General features: G+C 37.2%; 1 protein-coding gene across 15 annotated transcripts in view; it reads right to left on the bottom strand.

Moving 5' to 3' along the window:
- The window catches only part of LCOR (ligand dependent nuclear receptor corepressor), a 133,853-nt gene that overhangs the window by 15,313 nt on the left and 96,065 nt on the right, over window positions 1-22,475 (bottom strand). For 4 of the 15 annotated variants that reach the window (XM_060405111.1, XM_027960253.3, XM_042238587.2 and 1 more), the window contains one exon: window positions 12,709-22,200. The exons of the other annotated variants lie outside the window; for them this stretch is intronic. In XM_060405111.1, the coding sequence (XP_060261094.1) occupies window positions 21,231-22,200 (970 nt within the window). In that variant the 3' untranslated portion in view covers window positions 12,709-21,230. Of the gene's footprint in view, window positions 1-12,708; window positions 22,201-22,475 lie in introns of those variants that run through there. 15 annotated transcript variants of the gene reach the window in all.

The following is a 22,475-nucleotide window of genomic DNA, read 5'->3' as shown; positions in this document are numbered from 1 at the left end:
CTGCCCCATCGATCACTTAAGACAAGTGCAAAAGAAAACCTACAAAGTTCATACGAATACCAGTTACCATTATTGTTAGCCAATCACATTAAACATGCTTCAGTGAAAATAACTCAGAGACCAGAAATGTACATTAATACTTTCTTACAACCCCACAAAGTGGATTTTCTAGATAATCAAAGTTTATCCTTCAAGCAAAAAACATTAAAAATTTTAAGTATTTTTGGTGGAAGTCTTTAAAAAATGGTCTCTTCCTGTGAACGTAATTTATTCTTTCTTAATGACTCAACGGTCATTACCATGTACACTAATATTGAAGCTTGGCTATTATTTTTATTATGCTGAACTGAAATATATTGATAGCTCTGGGAGCCACTCAAGTAGGTAAATCTACTGCTTAAATGCAAAAAAGTCAGGTGGCAGTCTGTATTTTATTAAAAAGCTTTCTTCTGACTGGCTTCCAAAAGAGCAGCTATGTTTAGGAGTCTCATTTTCACCTTTAGTTGAGTACTTCTGCTCACTAGCTGTGAATTCAAATCTCAAGTGCTAGACTGGTATCTTAAGTGAAAACAAATAAGCTCTGAATGAAGGCTACAGGAAGAGTTTTGTAAGTAAACCACATAGATTTCTTGACAACTTCAAGGATGCGTTCCTGATATTTCTGAGATAGGTAGCTACAAATGAGTGAGATATTAACTGTCTTTTCAATGCATCAAAGAATATATCCTAAGTACATTTTAGCAATACAAGAAAGGGGGGGAAAAGTTGACAAAGATCTATGAGAAGGATTAAGAAATATCTTGGCATCGTATTGCCGAAAAGAATGAAGAGATAAATGGTAAAGTCTGTGAAAATCTTCTGGAACTGCTTCATGCCTGCGGCAGCGCTCTGGAAGCAGGATTTGTGTTCGGAGTTAACAATATGCCTTGAGATTCTTGAAATCAAGGAGTGTGTGCCCAATAAAAGTACAGAGTGCTCTCAAGAAAAACTGAGGCGGCACTTTCTTCCAAAGTGATGCTCAGAGAGAATAAAAAACTGAATAATGATTAATCTTCAGATGACACTTCACTTCCTTTATGGTTGTGAAACTTGGATCTCCTGCTATCCCACATGTCTCAATAATTTAATAGTGATTTAATATTTTATTTACCCCTGACTAATGTAAGATCTTCCAAATCAGCTCTAAAGCAATGACCATGGCAATGTGGCCAGTCCCCGAGGACACAGCAGACAACCAGCCACCTGTTGGTGTTGGCTATTTCTCAGCATTATGGCAGGTGGCAGTGGTGTCTTCACAACTAAGGCATACTGGAGACACATGGTTAGTACCCACTCAACTCTAACCTGGAACAACGCAGAACAGCATGTGGAGGCTGAAAAACAGCATCAGCGAGGTGGACACAGACTATCCCAACCTTGACAGGCATTTACAACAGTGGTTTGGGGATGCTCAGGAGATGATGCAAACATTAAAACTGTAAATGGCAGCCTTGCTTGTGAGAAAGAGACGTCAACAAAGGGTCGTGCTGTGTGTACATTCCTGGTAAAAAGGACCAGGGACAATGTACTGGTAAAGCACAGGTCACCAGAGTAAGCAGGAGGATCCTTGGCCACCTCGAAAGTATCATCCTAGAGTGACTGTGTCCTTTCCTGAAATTCGAAGCTACAGTGGTTTGTAAAATTCTTGGGCAATGATAGCGGTCTTGTACATTTACCCCGCAATTTGTATCTGTTACTGACTTAAGTCTTCTCTTTGTCTTATCTTTCCAAGAATATGTAAACTACTTGAGTGTAGGCAGGGGTCACATTTCATGTTTTTCTGTTTCCTCTTAGCAAAACAAGAAGGGGAGGGAAAGGGAGCATCAAGGATGCTTCCCGGGTTTTCATCCTGGGCAGCACCGTTTACTGAGATAGGAACACAAGCAACAAAGCTGGCAACTGCTGACTGTAGGGGTTTATGTGTCTGAAGAGTTCTGTTCTGTACACACTGAGTTGAAATGTTTATAAGATTCTGAATCTGTCTGGTAGGCAACCAGGGACACACAGGTTATGTGCCCACGGAGCTTCACCTGAATCTGAGAACCTTCACATTAATACCAACCTTTGTCCAAGTGTCATTAAATGGGCACTGTTATAATACCTAACTTTACAACTATAGTAATAAAATTACTTTTGACTGTGCCTCTAAATTACCCAGCTTCCTACCTTATTTGACTTTCTCTGGAAACTTCTTCAATAAAATCTATGTTTAGATGATTTTTCTTTTCGTATCATTCAACTACTTTGTTTTAAAAATTAACATCAACTTTCTGAAGTTTAATTCTATTATTCTTTTTTCATATTTTAAAGAAATGGATGCTGGCCAGCTTTGCCTGGCAGCAAATAGCTGGTCTCTACCTTTGCTTCTATTCAATGCTTCCCATAGTCTCAGGCCTTCAACAGAGCCTAAATACAGCATTTGCCCTGATCACTTTTTAAAGAGTAAATAAGGAAATCCGAGAGGGCTGAGCTTCTGTCCTACAGACTACTCATGCAAACCCGACCTAAGCAGAAGCACTATGTTTTATTATTAGTTCAGTGATTATAGTTGACATCATAGTACGCTCATCACATCTGACTATATTAGAGTTTTAAAATAACAGTAAGTCATCACAGATTTTGAAATCACTTGCTTGATTTCACATTTCTTCTGTTCAACAACAGGATACTAATAGTTAAGTCAATTTTTCATCAGTCAGAAACACTTCACCACCACCACGAAAGAGCAGTGAGATCCTAGGGACTGGTAAATGGAAAGAAGGGCTACAGAAGACGACGACGACCGAGATTAGTGCCGAGTTTCTCTACCTGCTGAGAGATGGCCTGTGTGACCTCGAACACTTTGTCTTTCTCCACCCAATTCAGTGCCTAATTCTTAAGGGTGAGGCAGAAGGATAAGATAATAGTCATAAAAACTTTGAAAGGCACAGTTTAAGAATGATGAGTTGTTTCACAATCTTATCTTTAATGATTTACTCAATGATATTTTTCTAGATCAGAGATTAGAGAGAGCTGAATTTGCCCCCTTTGTCAATACCACCACACTTAAATTTACAAAGGATAACATTCCAGCGGTTAATATAAATGGTGGATGGTCCAGGCCTAGGTTCTCTTGGGGTAAAAGGTCAAATAAACAAGAGATGTGGCTGAAATGACAGTTTTAAGAGTCTAGAATGTGGAACTGAGGGATTCAGGTAGCCTCTCAGTATCTGCTCTAGAACTACCGATGGCAAATGCAACATCACTGATGATCAAAATATGTTCTTTTCGACTGAAAAAAAAAAAGACCAAGAGGGAGAGAGAATGATGTCTGGATGGGAACTAATCTTAGAAGGAGAAAAAGATAATCCCAGGAAACCAGAAGGGGAGAGAAAGCTTGAGACAACAGTTTAGACTGAGTGACCCAACAGTCAAGAGCTGTAAGTAAAGTTGGCTTGATTTTTCTCTTTAAATACAAGAAAACACCAAAATGCACTGTTAGCCCTGCTGAAAGAGTTGTAATTTTTGCCAGACCATAGTCTGAAATTATGTTTCCTCATTCCTTACTTCTAGTCCTTCAAGCACTGAAAATATAAGTATGTTCAAAGGCCTGGATAAGTCTGCTGACAAGTACTCATCCTTTACTGGGAAGTGCATCTACCTCTGGCTATTTCACACCTGTGTATCTTCCATACCTGGATACAGGAATACACTAAGGTTTATGACAAAATTGTGGGTGCTTCTGTGTGTAGTGGAGAAGATAAAACATGGGGTATGGAGGTCTTTTTCACTATTTAAAAGGCCATGTACAGTTGTATGTGTAAACTACTGAACAATCAAATTTTCTTTCCCAGAACTGAACTAGGATAAAAAGTAAAAGGGTAATTAACAAGCCTGGTGTGCTGCAGTCCTTGGGGTTGCAAAGAGTCGGACATGACTAAGCGATTGAACTGAAGCAAGAAACAGTAAAAGTGCTAAGTGAGAAATAAAGTTCTTAAGATCATAGAAAGTGGCCTCTTAAAATCAGGCAGCTTAATACCTGATTTCCAGGTGGGTGAAATCCTATGAAATTAAAAGACACTTACTCCTTGGAAGGAAAGTTATGACCAGCCTAGACAGCATATTAAAAAGCAGAGACATTACTTAGCCAACGAAGGTCCGTCTAGCCAAGGTTATGGTTTTTCCAGTAATCATGTATGGATGTGAAAGTTGGACTAGAAAGAAAGCTGAGCACCGAAGAATTGATGCTTTTGACCTGTGTTGTTGGAGAAGACTCTTGAGAGTCCTCTGGATTGCAAGGAGATCCAACCAGTCCATCCTAAAGGAGATCAGTCCTGACTATTCATTAGAAGGACTGATGTTGACGCTGAAACTCCAATACTTTAGCCACCTGATGCGAAGAGCTGACTCACTTGAAAATACCCTGATGCTGGGAAAGACTGAAAACGGGAGGAGAAGGGGACAACAGAGGATGAGATGGTTGGATGGCATCACTGACTCAATGGACATGAGTCTGAGTGGACTCTGGGAGTTGGTGATGGACAAGGAAGCCTGGCGTGCTGCAAAGAGTTGGACACAACTGAGTGACTGAAATGAAATCCTAATTATCTAAATTTGGACTTAGAATTTAGATGGATTTAGATAGAAAATGATTTCAAAATTGGCATTAAAGAGAGATCAGAATTGTGGGGGATGGTGTGTGTGTTGGGTGAGGGGTCAAATCCAAGATGTATCTGTCTCTCTTCACCCTGCAGGAGTACTCAGAGAGTCATTCTTGCTGATGGCAACGTGGCATCTTGCTCAGGTGTGGAGTGGACAAATAGTTGAGAATTACTGATTTAAAACAAAAGACATCCAATCCCTTTCTGATAGCTAAGTTTACTGTGTTCTTAACCAAGTTTACTAAAAACAGGGCAGAACAGAGGCTCAAAGCATTGTGAATATTGTAAACTAGGGAAAAGAGGCGATTCAGAGAGTGGTTACTGGATAGTTTGCTAGTTTTTCTGTATCTCAGGGGTTAATAAAAGGCTATTATTTGGACTACATATATGATATTAATAGGAGCAGTTGGAGAGGACTCTTGAGAGTCCCTTGGACTGCAAGGAGATCCAACCAGTCCATTCTGAAGGAGATCAGTCCTGGGATTTCTTTGGAAGGAATGATGCTAAAGCTGAAACTCCAGTACTCTGGCCACCTCATGGGAAGAGTTGACTCATTGGAAAAGACTCTGACGCTGGGAGGGATTAGGGGCAGGAGGAGAAGGGGACGACAGAGGATGAGATGGCTGAATGGCATCACTGACTCGATGGACGCGACTCTGAGTGAACTCCAGGAGTTGGTGATGGACAGGGAGGCCTGGCATGCTGCAATTCATGGGGTCGCAAAGAGTCGGACACGACTGAGTGACTGACTGAATGAATGAAAGGCTTATATATTGTATCTTTTATGTCCTGTCAATTCAGCTAGATTGTCAACTTTATTAAATTACAATAAAAATATAATTATCAAGATCCTCATGTTCACTCTTTAACATATTTCACCCTAGAGGCAAATGTACCTGGGAAGCCAAAATATAATCAGAAAGTTACATTGGTGAGTCAGAAGTCAGAACAAGGTGTCATTAGCCACAATAGTCCAAGGCCTCCATCTCCTCTCTAGGAATGTAACAGGCTCAAAAAATAAAGTTTTACCAATCTCCTTACTTCTGAAAAATTTTTATGCGCCATCCCCCTCCACCATATTGATTTTTGTTTCTATAATCCTAGGTAAGGCCCTGCATGCAAAACTAAATATATTACTAAATACATTACTTTTGTTAGTGAGTGAAGTTGCTCAGTCGTGTCTGACTCTTTGCAACCCCGTGAACTGTAGCCCACCAGGCTCCTCCAACCATGGGATTCTCCAGGCAAGAATACTGGAGTGGGTTGCCATTTCCTTCTCCAACTTTTGTTAATTAATATAAACAAAAGAAGGGAGGGTCCAGTGGCAGTGAAAGACAGGGGACTTTGGACTAGATGGCATATATTCTAAAAATGATAGTTTCTGGACATAGGGGAAGAAATATCCCTAAATGATATACCTACTCATTTGATGAGAACACACACCTAAATTATGAGTATTATAACTACAAATTCTTAGAAGACACTTTAAAATAGACTTCAGAAAATAATACAGTAATTACAGACAAAGAAGGCAGATCTCTGCCCAGGGCTGATTTGAACTGAAAAAGTGTCTGTCCCTAGACTCACGGAGTTACTGAAACCAGATTAAAGAGAGATCTGATCTGAAAGGCATACTTGACATTTTAGGTCAGGATACATGAGAGCTCATGACAAGTCAACAAGTCTGGCCTATTTCTTTTTTTTTGGTCTTTGTATCTGTCAGGTAGGGGATTAAAATCTATGTTGTTCTTTGGGGGAAACTGCTCTTCAACTCCCTTAAAATGACTAGGATGATGACAGACTAAAAAAGTACCATTGTTTAGGCAGAATACAGAGATGCTCACTCCCCAAGTGAGAGAAAAGGAACTGTGTCACGACGCTCTGTTCAAGGGGGGTGAGGGGAAAGAAACATCTGTCAAGACCCAACAGTGACCAAGAACCCTGTACAGTTTCCCTGGAGTGGAGCCGAGAGGAGTGAGTCTAGACAAGATTTCCAGTACTGTTGGAATGTATTTCTTTTTAATACCAACAACCTCTAACAAATCCCCAAATGATCACTTTGCAGGGCAGCGTGTATGCAGAGAGGACTAAAGGAGGCATGGGGAGCTGGCACACACAAAAACCAGAAGGACAAGACAGAGTCCTGCAGCACAAATGCTTTTCCCTCTCAAGAAATGAAATGGTGAGTTTTCAACATATATTCCTGGTTTCTTTTTGAGTGAAAGGAAGAGAGGAAGTAGCAGATTACATAAATATCCGAATAAGCAGTTGTCTCGTATTTTTGTGATTTTTATGGGATCGTCTATATCTTCACTTGCAGTTCTTAAGTCTCCACGCCTGAAACCATATAAATTTGTGGTATAATCCTTAAAAGTGGCAAGTTCTACTTTTGGTGTCATATAATAAACCACTTAAAACTGACACAATGATGGCATTCCTAAGTATTAACCAATTATGCAAAGGACCTAGCCAACTCTGCAAAGTGTAAAAGGATTTAAGATTTAAAACGATTCCTAAGGTACCTTATACAAACTTCAGTGTTATTTATTTGTTCACTTCATGACTGTTAGAGGAGGTATATATACTTTAGAATTTAAAGTATCATAAGAAAACTATTTTCAGCTGCCATTCTCTGGAGTGTGCTCTTGGAATAAATAGTGCTTTATAACCATCCCTTACCCCATGTTTCTTGGGAAACACTCAAGGCTACTGTCGGAGATACACTGGAGTGAGGGGAACTGTGCAGAATTATCTGTATATTCAAGGTTTTATTTAGGAAGGTTGGGAGACAAAATATAAGCAAACATATACACATCTTCACACACGGATACTCAGGTACTTAACACTATCTCAATGTTTATTCAGTGTTTATCCCTAGTTTTGTCACTCCTCTTGCTTCCAATATACAATCCACTTCACCTATACTGATTCAACCTCCTTTGGAAAACTCTACATTGTAAGCTCCCTGCAACTAATTCTCATTTTAGAGTTTGCTGTACATCACCCAGAATTGCTATCTTCTTAAAGCCCAAATCTGATCCTGTCACTTTTTCTGCATAAAATTTCAGTCAACTTCCCACTGCTCAGTCCATTCTCCTTCAGCACCTTCTCCCCATGGGCTGTGTTATTCCTAACTCTACTCTCACAGTTTGTCTCTCTTTCCTAAATAGCATTTATGTAGCACGGTAGCTGACATGGCTACATCTTCCACTAGACTGTAGATCTTTCTACAGGTCCAGGACTTTGGCCTTTTTAACATGGTGGTTTCGCTGCCTACAAACAGGGGCTTAGCTCATCTCAGGCACAAGTGATGAATAAGCTAACGGAATAAATTACTATGTAGTGAAAATAGTTTTCCTAAGACCTTTTTCAAAGGCCTTTTTCCTTCTTTCCTTTTTCAAATAAACTAAAAAGGGAAGAGGAAATATTTTGACAATCAGAAAGGAAAAGAAAAAGTTTTCAAAGAAAATGAGTTCAAATCTAATTGACGAGGCAGGGAATGGAAGGGAATTTTGAATGCCAGACAGCAAGGGGATAGGCTCCTACCTGTAGGCATGCAGGAGATTGCTAGTACCAAAAGGAGAAAAAAAAAAAAAAGATGGAAAGGTATGGTTTATATAATGGCTTTCAGAAGAATTAGACTTTCTGACTGAAGCCAAGGACAAGAAATAAATGACTCAATACACACGTTCTAGTTTGGATGTGTATGGTAACACGTAAGATTCAACAAAACAGTATTTATGTGTATTATGCTATGTTCTCTGACTGGCTTTTCTTCTTTTCAATGTATTTTTAAAATGTTTATAACTCCCTGATCTTGTAATTTACTAGTAAGCTATAACCAGTTGATTAAAGTTTGAAAAGCTGGTTTACACACTCACCAATTCCTAGCACCTCACAAGAGTCTGCTATCCTGATTTTCTTCTTAGTCCATTTCTTTCTAGCTAAAATTACACTACTAGGTTATCCTGGGGAAAACATCTCAAGTCATTTTAACAGACACTGAAATGAACACTTCTAAACTGTGCTAGCTATGATCTGTTTGAAATGCACAGAACTCCCATTCAGTAAGAGTGTAATTAGAATCTCACTGAAAAGGCAGTGTAGTCCCCAAATTCTTTTATAGGAAAACTAAAGGTCTGATGATTAAACACACAAGCACACACACATCTCCACCATCCCACCTAGCTCTTACACTGTGTTTTTCAAACCACCATCATGAAAAAAGAAAAATCTACAAATTCAAAGCATGTAAAATTTCAACCTTGAAAATAAAAAAAAAGACATATAATGGAAAGGAAGATAAATTCTACGTAACTTTATACTTTTTAAACATCTACTTTCCAAACAACTTTTATTCCACTTAATCTTTGAAAAGAAACAAAAAATTATTGATAGTTTGATAACATTCCTCTGAAATAGGACGAAGCAATCAGAAAAGCAGCATTTCATGTCTCAACTGTAGTTCTACCATTTCTATGTCTCTGATTTAAGTTAAAGCAAGATTGGCCAAACAATGTCCTGGTCTAATACAAACTTACCTGCCTCACATTCAAAGTTTTAATTAAACAACTTCCTCCACAATTTTCAAACTGATTTTCTCTTTTTACCCCTCACACTAAATTAACTCCTACCAGGTGATTTCTCTAACTCTCATTTATTGAGCACTTGCAAAGAGCCTGGCATAGTGCTAAGTATTGTACATACAGAATTTCATTTCAGCCTCAAAGCAAATCTCTGAGGTGGGTGGTATAAACCCCTATTACTCAAATGAAAACTGAGGTTCGGAAAGGCGCAGAAACTTTTCAAGACCATGTTCTGGGAAAGTACAAAGGCCAGGGTTTTAAGCCAGTCTCATCAGATTCTCTCTCTTAAACTTGAGGTGGTCTCTACTCTGCTATGCTCTACCTACCCCTCAAGATTCACCTCGTCCATCACAGAGTCAATAATGCTAATTTCTATCTAACAAAGAAGTTTTAAATACCTCACATTTCTTTACTGGCAATTTCATAACACAGATTAAATTCTCTTCCTAAAAAGCAATGTAATTTATTTATTCAACAATGAATAGCTGATTTAATTAGTTAAAAGTGAATCTAAAAGGAAATTATAAAATCCTTCACTTTAATTCTAGGTTAAGGGTGCCAAAATGGTATAAAGGTAAGTATAATGGTTTTCAATCATATTAAGGGCAACTCATTACATGTTAGGAGAGCGGGAAAGTCCCCCAAAGACCCCAAGTTCCATGTTTTTCTTTAAAAATGAGAAATTAGGGTGGAACCAACAGTGTTTAATCACTGGGTTAATAAAATACCTCCTGTGGTCACAGCAATGTGAATATACACAACACTACTAAATTATACGCTTAAAAATGGTTAAAACTAATTTTATGTCTTTTGACAGAATTAGGAAAAAAAAGATTTGCTGAATAAATGAACTTAAAAATGCAACACCTCCCCAAAAAAACCTATGTTACAATTTGAAAATATGCAACATGTTCGTCTCACTCTTATAAACTGATTCAGGCATCTGTACTGTTAAAAGACTGATTTTGATTGAGACAAATTATATCCAATGAGCCCCAGAACTCTTTGTGCTCTAACATTCAAAGCAGAACTAGCCTGCACACAATAGAAACAAAAATTATGAACATATCAACACTTTAAAATTAATCAGAATAAAAAGTAACTGCTTAATTTTTGCAAAAAGATCATCACATTCATACAGTTCATACCAAAAATGTAACAAAACAGGCTTATTTTAAATGAAAGTCATCTAAAATGATATTCAGACCTATTCTTTTTTCTTTTTGAAAATGCTGCAAACGCAAAGATAAGATAAGACCTAAGGTTTACAAGACCCTAGTATTAAATAAAGGGTTGCTACTGTATTATTCAATATTTGAACAGATACAATTGGTGTATCTGCCTCACATTCAATTACAGTTTTAATAGGCACAGAGTTTTAAATAGGGCCTAAAAGGCATTCAGGACAGCATTCTCAACTTTACAGATGTAAAAGCAAGTGATCTTTCTAGTATACCAAGTTGCAAGAATTTATATTACCAAATAATTCCATATCACTCCATACTGCTGATCAAATAAAACTGGCAAGAACACTACAATTAACATTTTAGAACTACCAGTCGACAACAACATGCCTATAAAGATTTCATACCTATAGATTTTAATACACTTTAGTTTACTTTCCAAGCTGAACTCTAACCAAACTATGACTTAAACCACTCATTACATATTCACGTATCTTTTACAATGTTTCCAGGGGACTTCCCCGGTGGCCCAGTGGTTAAGACTCCGAGCTCCCAATGCAGGGGGCAAGGGTTCGATCCCTGGTTGTGGAACTAAGATTCCACGTTCCATGTGCCTGATAAGTAAGTAAATAAAGTATTTTTTGAAAAAAGATAAACAAAATAAAAAATGTTTTGAGAACACTTCTTTTCCACTAACCTCTGAAAACAAGCCTGTCTACTCTAGTTACACACAGAGCTTGATACCAACACTACCACTTCTCCCTAAACAGCAAAACATCCAACTTATAAGCTGAATATGATGAATAAAATTCTGTGTTAAATGCTTACCACTTAGAAGCAAATAATGACTAAGTGATAATCGAGTATAAGAACAGCTATCTCTTATGTGACTTTATACATTGCTAAGAAAAGGATTTTCACTCATTTCAGCTACAAAATCTAACATCTTATGACTTGGGTTATGTTTTTACATTTGAATACACATGTCTGGGGAGAGAAATTCATAGGCCTTGAGGGAAAAATAACTCCACAACTCAGAAAGCAGAGACCATTTTGCACTCCATTTCCCTTATGTGATTTCTGATTCCTAAGAGTTCTTGAATTAATTCGAAAGTATCAGCAAAATCAGAGGAGAAAATTTTGCGTTAGATGAAATAAGTCCTTTTTAAAAATCAGGTCATAATTGAAGAGCTATCAACATGAAGATAGGATCAGTAGGATAAGTTCATTGATGAGACGCCAGATTAAAATCCTACCACAGCCGACCTGGTCACCAGTTAAAAATGGATAATGACAAGAAACATGTAGGTACAGTTCTGTACAAAGAAGTAATACTTAGGTTTTCAGAAAAATATTCTATAGACACACGACATAACTGAGGAAGGGAACCAAGTGAAGCCAACAAACAAGCCTGTAGCGCCAGCAAAGGTTCCAATTTTATAAACATCAAGCCAAAACGTAGGAAAGTGCTAGTGAGGCGGCCAAAGAAATGAGACAAAAAAATACTAACTAGAAGATAACCTAGACCAACAATAACATTATTAAAAAATAGAAAATGCCATTAGAAGTGACTGAAAATCACTTCAACCAGCTTATACAACATGAATATCACAAGCTTGAAAAAGCAGCTTTCTAAAACATTTGGTGTACCATTTCTATCTTTATCACTATAATTCAGCTGTTCTTTAACCATCTGACAATGGAAATCATTCTGTAAAAAAAAAAACTTTTAAATATCCCTGGTTTCTAAAACCACGATGTAAATGTTGAACAACTACATGCTGATAAAAGAAAATACCAGCATTCTCCCAAGAATCAGAACTGCTAAAATAACCTTAATTGACTGACAGTGCTTTCATACTTATGCCTCTAGAAAAGAGCAAACAAAAATGAGTAAATCATTATTCTTGGTAAGTAATTCCAGATTAGAGTTTTACTGTAAGAAAATTATGAAAAATTAAGTTCAGCAAGCAGGTATTATGAAAATTATCAATAATAGTTAGTGAATAATCCAATTCAGAGAACTGAGATAGGGGAGTATCAAATTAGTAAAGACAGTTACAAGGCAGTACCGAATCCAAATATTGAAGCAGCAATTTCTGGTTATCTAAGAGATTTCATGGAAATAAATTATCACCAAGGGAAAAAAAAAATACAAACTTTGGTTACCACGTGCATTTATAGTGCACCTCGAAATCTTACCCCCTTTGTGGATTTTTTTTTTAAGAGCATTATACCCTTAAGAAGTAGAAACCAAGCTTTTAAAACAGTTTTCACAACAAAATTTATTAGAAGAATAGTGGTTTTGAAAAGTCTAGCATCCAGTGAGAACTACCATACACAACATTACAGCTGGGAATGTTTCTCCAAAATGTCATGGTCAAATAATACAATGGAACCATTAACTCTTACACATGCACGAAAGAACTAGCGCGTCTGACATACAATGCAAAAAAAAAAGGGGGGGGACCACATGGATTAAAATTTTAAGTACTCATCACATACATTAAGACACAGCTTATTTTAGTCCAGTCAAAAATCAGAACTGCATTAAAAAAATTTAATGTAGTGCAATCAAACCAAAGAACTTAATTTGTGATCATAAGTGCTCTACTACATAAACATTGATCATAGCAAGGAACAAAAAGTTCAAATCACACCGTACAAAAAAATCTGTAAATAAATATAAACTACAGTACAAGAGAAATATTAAATTATACAATTCCGTCAAACTGTAAACAGTATATTGAAATGAGGTCCATAAGAGTAAAGGGGGTTCCTGTTTTGTTGCATGACACTCAAACTTCTAGAAATCTGAAAGATGCCGTTTTCTGTATCTTCAAAGGTTATAGGTTTTATATGTGGAAAATGCCTTTTAGATGTAAGATATCAAATATTAAAGCAGAGGAATAATCTGTTTTGTTAACCACAGAGAGTACTGCAGAAAACAAAGGTAGTTTTAAAGAATAAACATCTCTAGCAGACAAGTCTTAACATTAAAAGATGCAAAGGGCTAAAGCTGGAATTAGAACTTCACATCAGAAACTTGTCATTGAGGGCTTCTAGGCTACAAAATATACTGACAAAATTGTCTGCTGATATGTAGTCCTAGACCTCTGCTAATTTTTTGACATTTACATACTCATGTCACAACACCAACTTTGGCAGAATCACTACTAATAAACTCAGAGCACTCCTGGCCCAGCGGTTCCATCACAGTGGCCAGTGCACAGAATTCTCTGAAGACATTGCATAAGCTAGAATGTAGAGGTCAGACACCCAAGGACCGGTGCTTGAATTTAGTAGTAGTATGGTGAAGAAGCAAGAGCCACATTGAGGAAGGACTGCATCTGTCGTATTTTACAGAAGCAGCAAGGAATGTCATTTAATTGTGCTGGCTATTAGTGGCATTTAAAAATATATAGTTTAACTGTGTGTTGCATGTGCTGGCTATACATTTATGCACGTTTTGTTTTTTTAAATACACTGTTAACAGGAACCCCCATATTATCTGCTCAGTAGTAATAACTGAATATATAGAATGCCACTATAAGAGTGTGAGGCACCGTGTGCTGGAGAGTTCTATGCAGCTTTAAAATCTGTTTGGCTGAGTTATACCTGGATACCTGAACTGAGTTTTTTAAGTTGACATTCATCAAGGATGTGCTACCAGCACGTCAAAATAAAAGCAAAACAGAAAAATACAAGTCACTGTTAGGTTTAAGAATAGCATCAAAGTACCTGAATTGAGTGAGAATAGTGTGTAAACTGTCCCTGAGGGTTTTTAAACAGTGTGTACAAGTTGGATTCCTAAGAACATTAGCTTTATTTAACAGTGTGGACTGATAAAATACCAATGTCTGACAGTTTAAAGTGGAGGTTATAAAGAATTATATGCAAACACTCCAAATGTATAGTTTATACATTTCTTCTCAAAGCAGCAATAAGCTGCTGTAAAGTATACATCCCATCAGAACAAGCAACATGTGGGAGTCAGATAAAGGTTTCTATCTTAGTCTGGTTTTCTGACAGCACAGCATATCAATATCCAATGACTATATCTTTCCTAGATCAGAATGTAACTAATTTCGACTAGCAATATAGGATTAGACTTTTAATCAAACACTTTGCTATTACATACTAAAATTCCTTAAACTTACTAATGCTGGTATACTAACCTAGTTAATTATCCCCCCCTCATTTTAGAAATATACCCTTCCACAACTTAAAAACATTAAGATCCATTTTCAGTCCTCTGATGTAAAAAGCATGTCAGTGAATTAATATTAAAAATTTACACAGTAAAAAGGCTTGAATTTCAGCCAAAGATTCTAAATACTGCTCATTCCCTGAAGACTTAAAGGGAGAGAGAATCCCTACCCATTTTCCTAGTGATTTATTTTTCTAAAACTGTCTGACACAATTTTTCATTTTGGGGAATTTCCCCCTCACCTCCTCTCAAATTCCAAATTCTCAGCCTGAAATGCTTAATGAAATGGGGAAAATGAGGCAATCACTTGGAATTTCTTGAAAGGTACAAAATGTTATTGTCTTTTTAAAAATCTTTAAGACAAGAATTATTTATATAAATGTGATCTGATCCCATACTATGTAGTATGTTTTATATGTTTAAATAATCACCCTAAAACTTACAGTACCTAAGACTCTGAAGATAAATTAAGACTTTAGTGTTGTAACAGAAAAAGTGCTGAATTATCCCTTTTCTAGTACTTTAAACATTTCAGACAAGTGCTTTCCTAAGTGACGGTAAAGTTCACTATATACCCTTCCACCAAGCAGGAAAAAAAGTCACCTGGATCGAAAGAAAAGACTTTTAGGAGTGTAGCACCGAGTAGTTACCAAATAACAGATGTTATTCAGCTCCTTCTGAGGGGGTGAAACAGTCCAGGTTGAAATTCTATTTGGCGACTGTATGTTAAAGATCCCTGCTCCACCGTGTCAGTGTCCTGTGTCCAACCCTCCCACCCCCCACCCAGCCCCCTTACACACTATCCACTGAGAATCTAATCTCTAAAGAGATTATTTTAAGATTTATGTTTTCAGGACATACCTGAGAAAGGGTGCAATTATGCAGAACAAGGAACCCAAGACTGCACTAATACTGGTTACAGGTTCATAAATTCTTTCCCAAGACAAATCTAAAAAGTCTAAGAGGTATGGATCTTAAAATATGTCTTACTGCTTTAGATTTTTTTGGTATGTGTGTAGGGTCATTTCCAGTGTTGAAAACACCATCTTGAACCTGCTCAGCGACAGTTCAAGATGGGGTAAAGAGTTTATTTTCATATTCAAACAATAAAGATTAAATATTATGATTATAATATTTGCTACATCCAATAAATCTACGATTAACTAAAAGTGCTTGCTTTTCAGCTTTTGATATAGCTCTACGTGAACTGGAAACCTTAAAATTACCCCCCCAACAGTTGCAGAATTAACTCAAATTTTGTTATCTGTCCAGCCAACATTAATTTGTCTTGATTCTCACTTTTCAAATAATCTAAAAGATTTTTCTGACTGTCAAATGAAGGTGGCCCAACTGTACCATGTGCTCTATCCTGCAACTCAGCTTTAGTTGTAGGGCAGAATCCTTCCTTCAACTTCACTTCTTCCCCCTACCCTATTTCCCAACTCCCTCTTCCAATCTCCTTCATAGGGCACACAGCTACAGGGCCAATGTCTGCTTCTTTAAAAAGCAACTGAGAGTTTATTTGGGAATGAGAGACAGAGAATATGAAAAGAATTTCCTCTATTTTCCCTTCAGTCACCGTGTTCACAAATCCTACTCAAGTCTCAAGGACAGAATGTATCCAGAAAAAAACTAAGATGACTTTGGAGGTCTGCATTCCTTGTACCACAATTATACTTTTTTCCTTTTCAGTAGTGCTTGAAAGCAATTAGATTAAAAAAAAAAATCCTTATATAGCTTAATCAAGTTTCCAAATGGGCTGTTTGGTTAAAGCCATTAAGTTTAATAACACTGGCCTGACCATAGTATTAATGAAGACCTAATTATAATGGAAAGTAACAAGGAAAACAATCTTTGATATCTTCATGAAGGTCAAAATTTAACCTATAACTTTTAATGTCTCCTATAAAAGACTAAGTAGAGCAATTCAGTCTATTGCCATATTCCATCACCAACGACAGCAACCTGAATACATAGAGAAGGGTGGTTCACATAAAAACAAACTCTGGCATTTAGTTAAAGAAAGAATAATTACAAAAGAAAGATGTGTAGTTTCAAAACTAAATCTACAGAGGTAACAGCTCTTAGAAAATGACACTGAGCTGTCATATCAGCTGTAAGTACTCAAAATAATTTCAGGTTCTGACACTGGGCTGACTCAATAATTTGTTTTATAAAAATAACTGACTGAATCCAAGCGTCACTATTATGGGTCAATGAAATATAAAGAGTCACAAAGGCTTAGCCAAGCCTCGCACCATGTGCTTCCTTGGGGCAGGGGGAGAACACACAGCTCACTAGCAGCGCCAAGCTTGCTACGTACTGCCTAATGACAAAAGGCAGTTATGGTATGAGCCTTTGCAGGTAGTCATTTTTAGTCTAATTTAGAGTTCTCTCCAGAAAATTGGGAACTAAACTTCTCATTGTGCCTTACTATTTTACTATCTGATCCCATATAGCTCATCTTATAAATAGCTCAGGTAAAATGCTAGGGAATGGAAATGCCAATTGATTGAGGTAATGGTTTATATAAGATAACCAGAGTTCTAAAAGCACTTCAATATTGTAAAGTAAAAGTGTACCAAATAAAGCTAATATACACTTTACACTTGTTGAGCTTGCTCACCAGAACTGAACAGTAATTAACTTCACATAAGGACCCCTATTATCACACAAAGCCTTACTCACATCCAAGATCTGCTGCAGCAAAGGTTTGTCAAGCAACATCTAAACTTCAGAGTAACAACAAACTTAACATTAAAAAGTATTATACACAAATATAAATTATTTTTCCTGAAAGAGAGACCTTGTCCTTCATGGTATCTGGGGAACATAAAAAAGTGTATAGCTCATCACGAACACAGTTCAGTCACTTGTAAGCCTTCTGAACAAGTGATAAATACATTACTGTCAAGCTTGATGACTCTGTTTCAGAAGTGAGAATGCTAATGATAAAAATACCACCTAGAAATCCTTCCACAGAATTAGTGTTTTTTTGACTTTATAGTGCCATAGCTTATCTACTCTATATCTACGTTTTTTCATAAAAAATGTAGGAATTGATTTTAAATACACTCTCTCTTTCTAACATTAGTTTGAATAACATACAGTTGAAGTAATGTCATCATCTGCCTACTGGAAAATGAAAGGAGAAAAGGCTTTTGTGACAAAGATAGCTGTGAACTATACTTTCCCATACCATAAAAATGGTCAACTGTTGTTTGGGCCATGCAAAACTCTGATTAGCAGAAATTAAGCATGCGAATGGACCAATCGCTATTACACATTTATGAGGATGTCCCCAAACTAGAATATCTACACTGAAAGTGCCAATACAGAATAGTGGCAAATCAAGAGGGAAATCAAATATTACGGGATCACTGCGGCACCAAGACTGATAGCCAGCCATGTGATGAGCCACATCCAAGGAACACATGGTATAATGGAACTCTGAACACAAAATTTAACATTAAAAGTGCACCTGAATATTACAAACTAACTTTACAAAACCTACAATAAGGTAAAATATATATCTTTTGAAATATTCAGCAGCTTTCTGTATTTTTTTTAAAGTTTTTTTTTTTTTGAGAGGCTCATGAAATTTAAAAGGGACCACTATCTAATTTCAACCATGCTTCACAAAACAATAATGGCTATTTTATATTGCAGTTACCAATGTAATGCAATTAGTGCTTTAAAATAATCTACACTCAAAAAGAAAAAGAGAGACCAACCGACCTTTGGAGGAAATATGCTTATTCAAAAGCTTCTTGGAAAAGAAAATTTACCTGAATATCAAGTCATGACTGATCTCAAGTGTAATGTTTAAAAGCTTCACAGACATGAATATTACAATCTTCAGGTCTCAGGACTTTTAATCTGAGAAAGTTTAGAGTTTGGTTTGTTTTTTAAATTCACTTTCTAACCAAAACAAATAATAGAAGTACTCAAATTTTCACTATTTACAACTCTCAGCCTACAATCTGAAATGACACAATACAAGTTCTCTTATTTAAACTGCAGCATTAAAGGGTAGGCACACCATTCTTCTGCTGCTCGATTGTCATCCACTGAAACACACATAGAAAATATTTATGTTAGTAAAATGATCACTCCATTACACTACAATGACAAAATTTACATAACTCAACTCATACGTCACTTTAGAGACTACCACATGGGATTAAAACCTCTCCGAACAGTAAAACTCTACAAAAGTTGAACTTTTAGGGCCAGATTTTTAAATGGGCCTTATTGATGCCTTTCTGAGGGGATTAAAAAGAAGCACAAATTAATTGCTCAAAGGACCTTTTTGCAGCAATGCTGGGCTATAGAATGCCCCCAAACATCATGCAAAAAGGCACCATGGTTACAATTAATTGTGTGTGACAAATCGAGTGTGGAACAAAGGAGGCGTTCCTTCATAAGCTTAGTCCTTTGCTTTTAGCAAAACTTCTACTACTTCCTTCAACTGCAGATGAAAACCATACATTTCAGTAAAGTATTTTTATTGCAACTTCCAGCTAGGCTAGAAAATACCGCAGAGTCATACACTGCTCTGAACCCAAACTGCTTTTTCTGCTGAGAAGACTAGCAAACTAAGAGGAAACAGGCTCAGTCATCCACTGATCAAACTGCTACACATAATAACCAAACCAAAAGAGGAACCCAAGCCCAGGCTATGCCAAGAATGTGTGTATTTTAATAACAGCAATGGTGTGCCTAACCTTTGAACACACAGGGTGCCAAGGAAAAACTATCGTTAACCTAATTAACTGCTCCAAAGTGTCCAGGCAAGAATTTATGCCTTGGGAATATCTGGACCTACTCCTCAAACTGTTAGTATCCATCAGAAATCATTAATCTCAACTTAACGCTCCCAGTTTGATTTTATTTCACCAAAAAAAAAAAAAAATCCAATGTTTTTCTGGGGTTTGTTTTTGGTTAAGCATTTAGAAGGGCCTGATCACCTTTTTCAGGAGGTAAGAATATAGGGTCATGTATGGTAGATTTTATTTTGAAGAAAGAGTATTTTTAATTTGGTCATGATGCAGAATTAAATTTCATGGGCTTTATTTACCTATTATTCTTGCAAAAGAAACTGCAGAAAATAAATGTCACGAGCCTTATCAGTGTGATTTTAAAAGCCCATCTCAAAAAAAAAAAAAAAGCTTAGATGTTCTTTAAGGAGTGCTTATACAAAACATAATCTGAAAGGTCCTGTGCTAACAGTGTGCTAAACAACCATAAAAATCGGCTAAATAGCAGAAAAGTTGAGAAAGGGATAGTATGTAGGATGCCAAAAAAAGTCAAAACAACAAATTAAATTAAAAACTAAAAATCCCTGCCCACCTTCTACTAGTATTTGAATTAGTTAAAAAAGAATTGCTAAGGAGCTTGATTTCTGATTGAATTATTGTTAGAACTGAAATGCAACCTAAATCACATTAGGTTACTTTGGGGTTGTGTTTTTTTTCTCTCACCACAAACACAGATTCTTCACTTGTGTGGATATTTGAGCAGATTACCGAGGCTGTAAAATCTAGATACCACTTTCGCATTATTATAATTACTCACACACATTTCCCCCCTATTTCTCCCATCCCCCCAACAAACAGATCTTAAAAATTTTTAAATAGTTGCTGCAACTGACATTCAGTCATTAGCTAGCACATGATCAAATCTGTAAAAAGATTTAAGAATACAAAGAAACTCAGTTTGCTAAAATGAGGCATCCTCTATTGTTTCCTGTAATGTACCCTGACTGCTCCTGAGTAAGAACGGAGCTCGTCCTCCATGAGATAAGGCTATATCCTCACTTGCTGGGTGAGACCAAATTCTACCCTTAGAAAATCCCAAATGAAATTACAGCAAAGGTAGTGTCACAACGTAATCAACCGAAGCGTTTCTGAAGGTAGTGTGTGCACATTTTCCACCTCCTTCCCCTCTGGGTGAGCACTAAACAGATTGCTAATTTGTTAAGTAAACTTAACAGTGAGAAGGGAAACCATAAAACTGTTAATTGAGCCAAAGAATTATTTATCAGTGAACAGTCAAATTTCTTAAATTCAAAGGTTCATTGTCCTTAGTTTCTTTAACCCTTAAATGAGTTGAATCTCTGAAGAAAAAAATGTGAATAATTTTATAAGATGGCTTTCCAATTTGCAGTGATAAAGCTCCCAAAATGACAGGTGGTTTCTAAAAGGGGGCTTTTTTTCTTTTCTTTTTAAATAAAGGCAAATATAACTTAAGGAAAAAAAAAGAAAGAAACGCATGCAGGCTCTACAGGCAAGGAGTCCACTTCCATGTATCTGTTCTCTGTGAGGTAACTCAATTCTCTTTTGTAGAGAAACATGCAAAAAGGCCAAACAATATCTCGAGCCATACTGCACATGAAAAATTTAAAATATGCAACATTCAGAATGCACCTTTCATCTCTGTACACACAGGTCAATGCAAAGTCTGCAAAGAAACAAGTGTCACAGTAAATGAAGTTAGGTGCAGCAATGACAGCTGAACAATGCAGTAGTGCTCACCCAGTTTGTACAGTAATTGGCACTCTACAGTATTCCTACTCATTTTTTGATTCATTTGCACTTTGTGCTGCCTCTCCCTGGGGATCTAATTCAATCTTTACAGAAACATCTGGCCCCTCCGACCTCATTAACTTCATCTTTTTCTTTGGAGGGTTTTTCAAAGTGCCCAGCCTCTCCTTTACTTTGTACTCCAGTGTACTGTGGGGAATCCCATAAATACTCTGAGCTTTGGAAACACTCATTTTTCCACTCATAACCACTGAGATTGCTTCCTCCAGTATCTCACTGTTGTACTGTCTGTAACGCCCTCTTTTCTTCCGAGGCTGCTTGGAGCCAGGATCTCCTTCTTGATCCGATGTGGGATATGGCTGTCCAGAGGTAGACTGCTCAGCATCTGAGCCCCAAGAATCGGGTCCAGCATCTAACATGCTTTTTCTATTTTGTTTTGGAAGAATAGCCCTTAATTTTTTACTAAGCGCGCTCTCCGTTTGTGAACCCATTACCAAAGAGCTATAGCTGTACTGATCACCAGTGCGAGATTCCCAAGAAAGATCCATTCCTCGAACTTGTGGTATCTTTAAATCTACAGGAGATGAATGGCTCACATCCTTTTTCCCATCTTGTTTTGCTTGAAGTGCCATTTTTGGAAAGGCAGAGTTTTCTGCAAGAAAAGGAAGGTCACTGATGTTGTTGAGTGCACCATTTCCCCTGAACTTCATACGGCTGAGGTTGAACTCATAATGTGGTTTTGCCCAAGAGGCTTCCCTGGATAATATTAAGTGCTGTCCATGATTCTGTAATCCAGACGGCCCAAGGCTGGCAGCTGTGGACAATTGGTTTCTGCTCAGTAGTTCTTCACTAATCTGCAGGGATCGAGCCAGTGGAACTTTGAGTGATGTGGAGTGTCCAAAACCTTCCCTGGTTCCATCCTGTAAGCTTCTTGGAGGTACCCCATCACCACTCCGAAGTCCGTCTGGGCGGTACTGGCTGGGTCTCCCAGGTCGCCTAATTGGATGGAAGGAAACTGATGTGAGCAGGACTTGCACAGGTAGGGAGGGATGGGTGAGGGGACCACTCCTTTATTAGAACGCCTTGCTTGGGTAACATCACTTTGTGTTATTTATTTATTTTCTCTAAAATTTAAAAAAAAAAAAGGTCTCAGCAGTTAGTTTTAAACTTGTTCACAAAAAACAAAAACAAAAGCAAAAAACAAAAAAAGAAAAAGAAAAAAAAACCAGGAGCTTTTGGGCAAAGAAAAATTAAACCTGTCAGCTAGTCTC

The sequence above is a fragment of the Ovis aries genome, chromosome 22, assembly GCF_016772045.2.
Source record: "Ovis aries strain OAR_USU_Benz2616 breed Rambouillet chromosome 22, ARS-UI_Ramb_v3.0, whole genome shotgun sequence".
NCBI classification, from domain to species: domain Eukaryota; kingdom Metazoa; phylum Chordata; class Mammalia; order Artiodactyla; family Bovidae; genus Ovis; species Ovis aries.
This window is presented reverse-complemented; position numbering and strand designations above follow the sequence as displayed.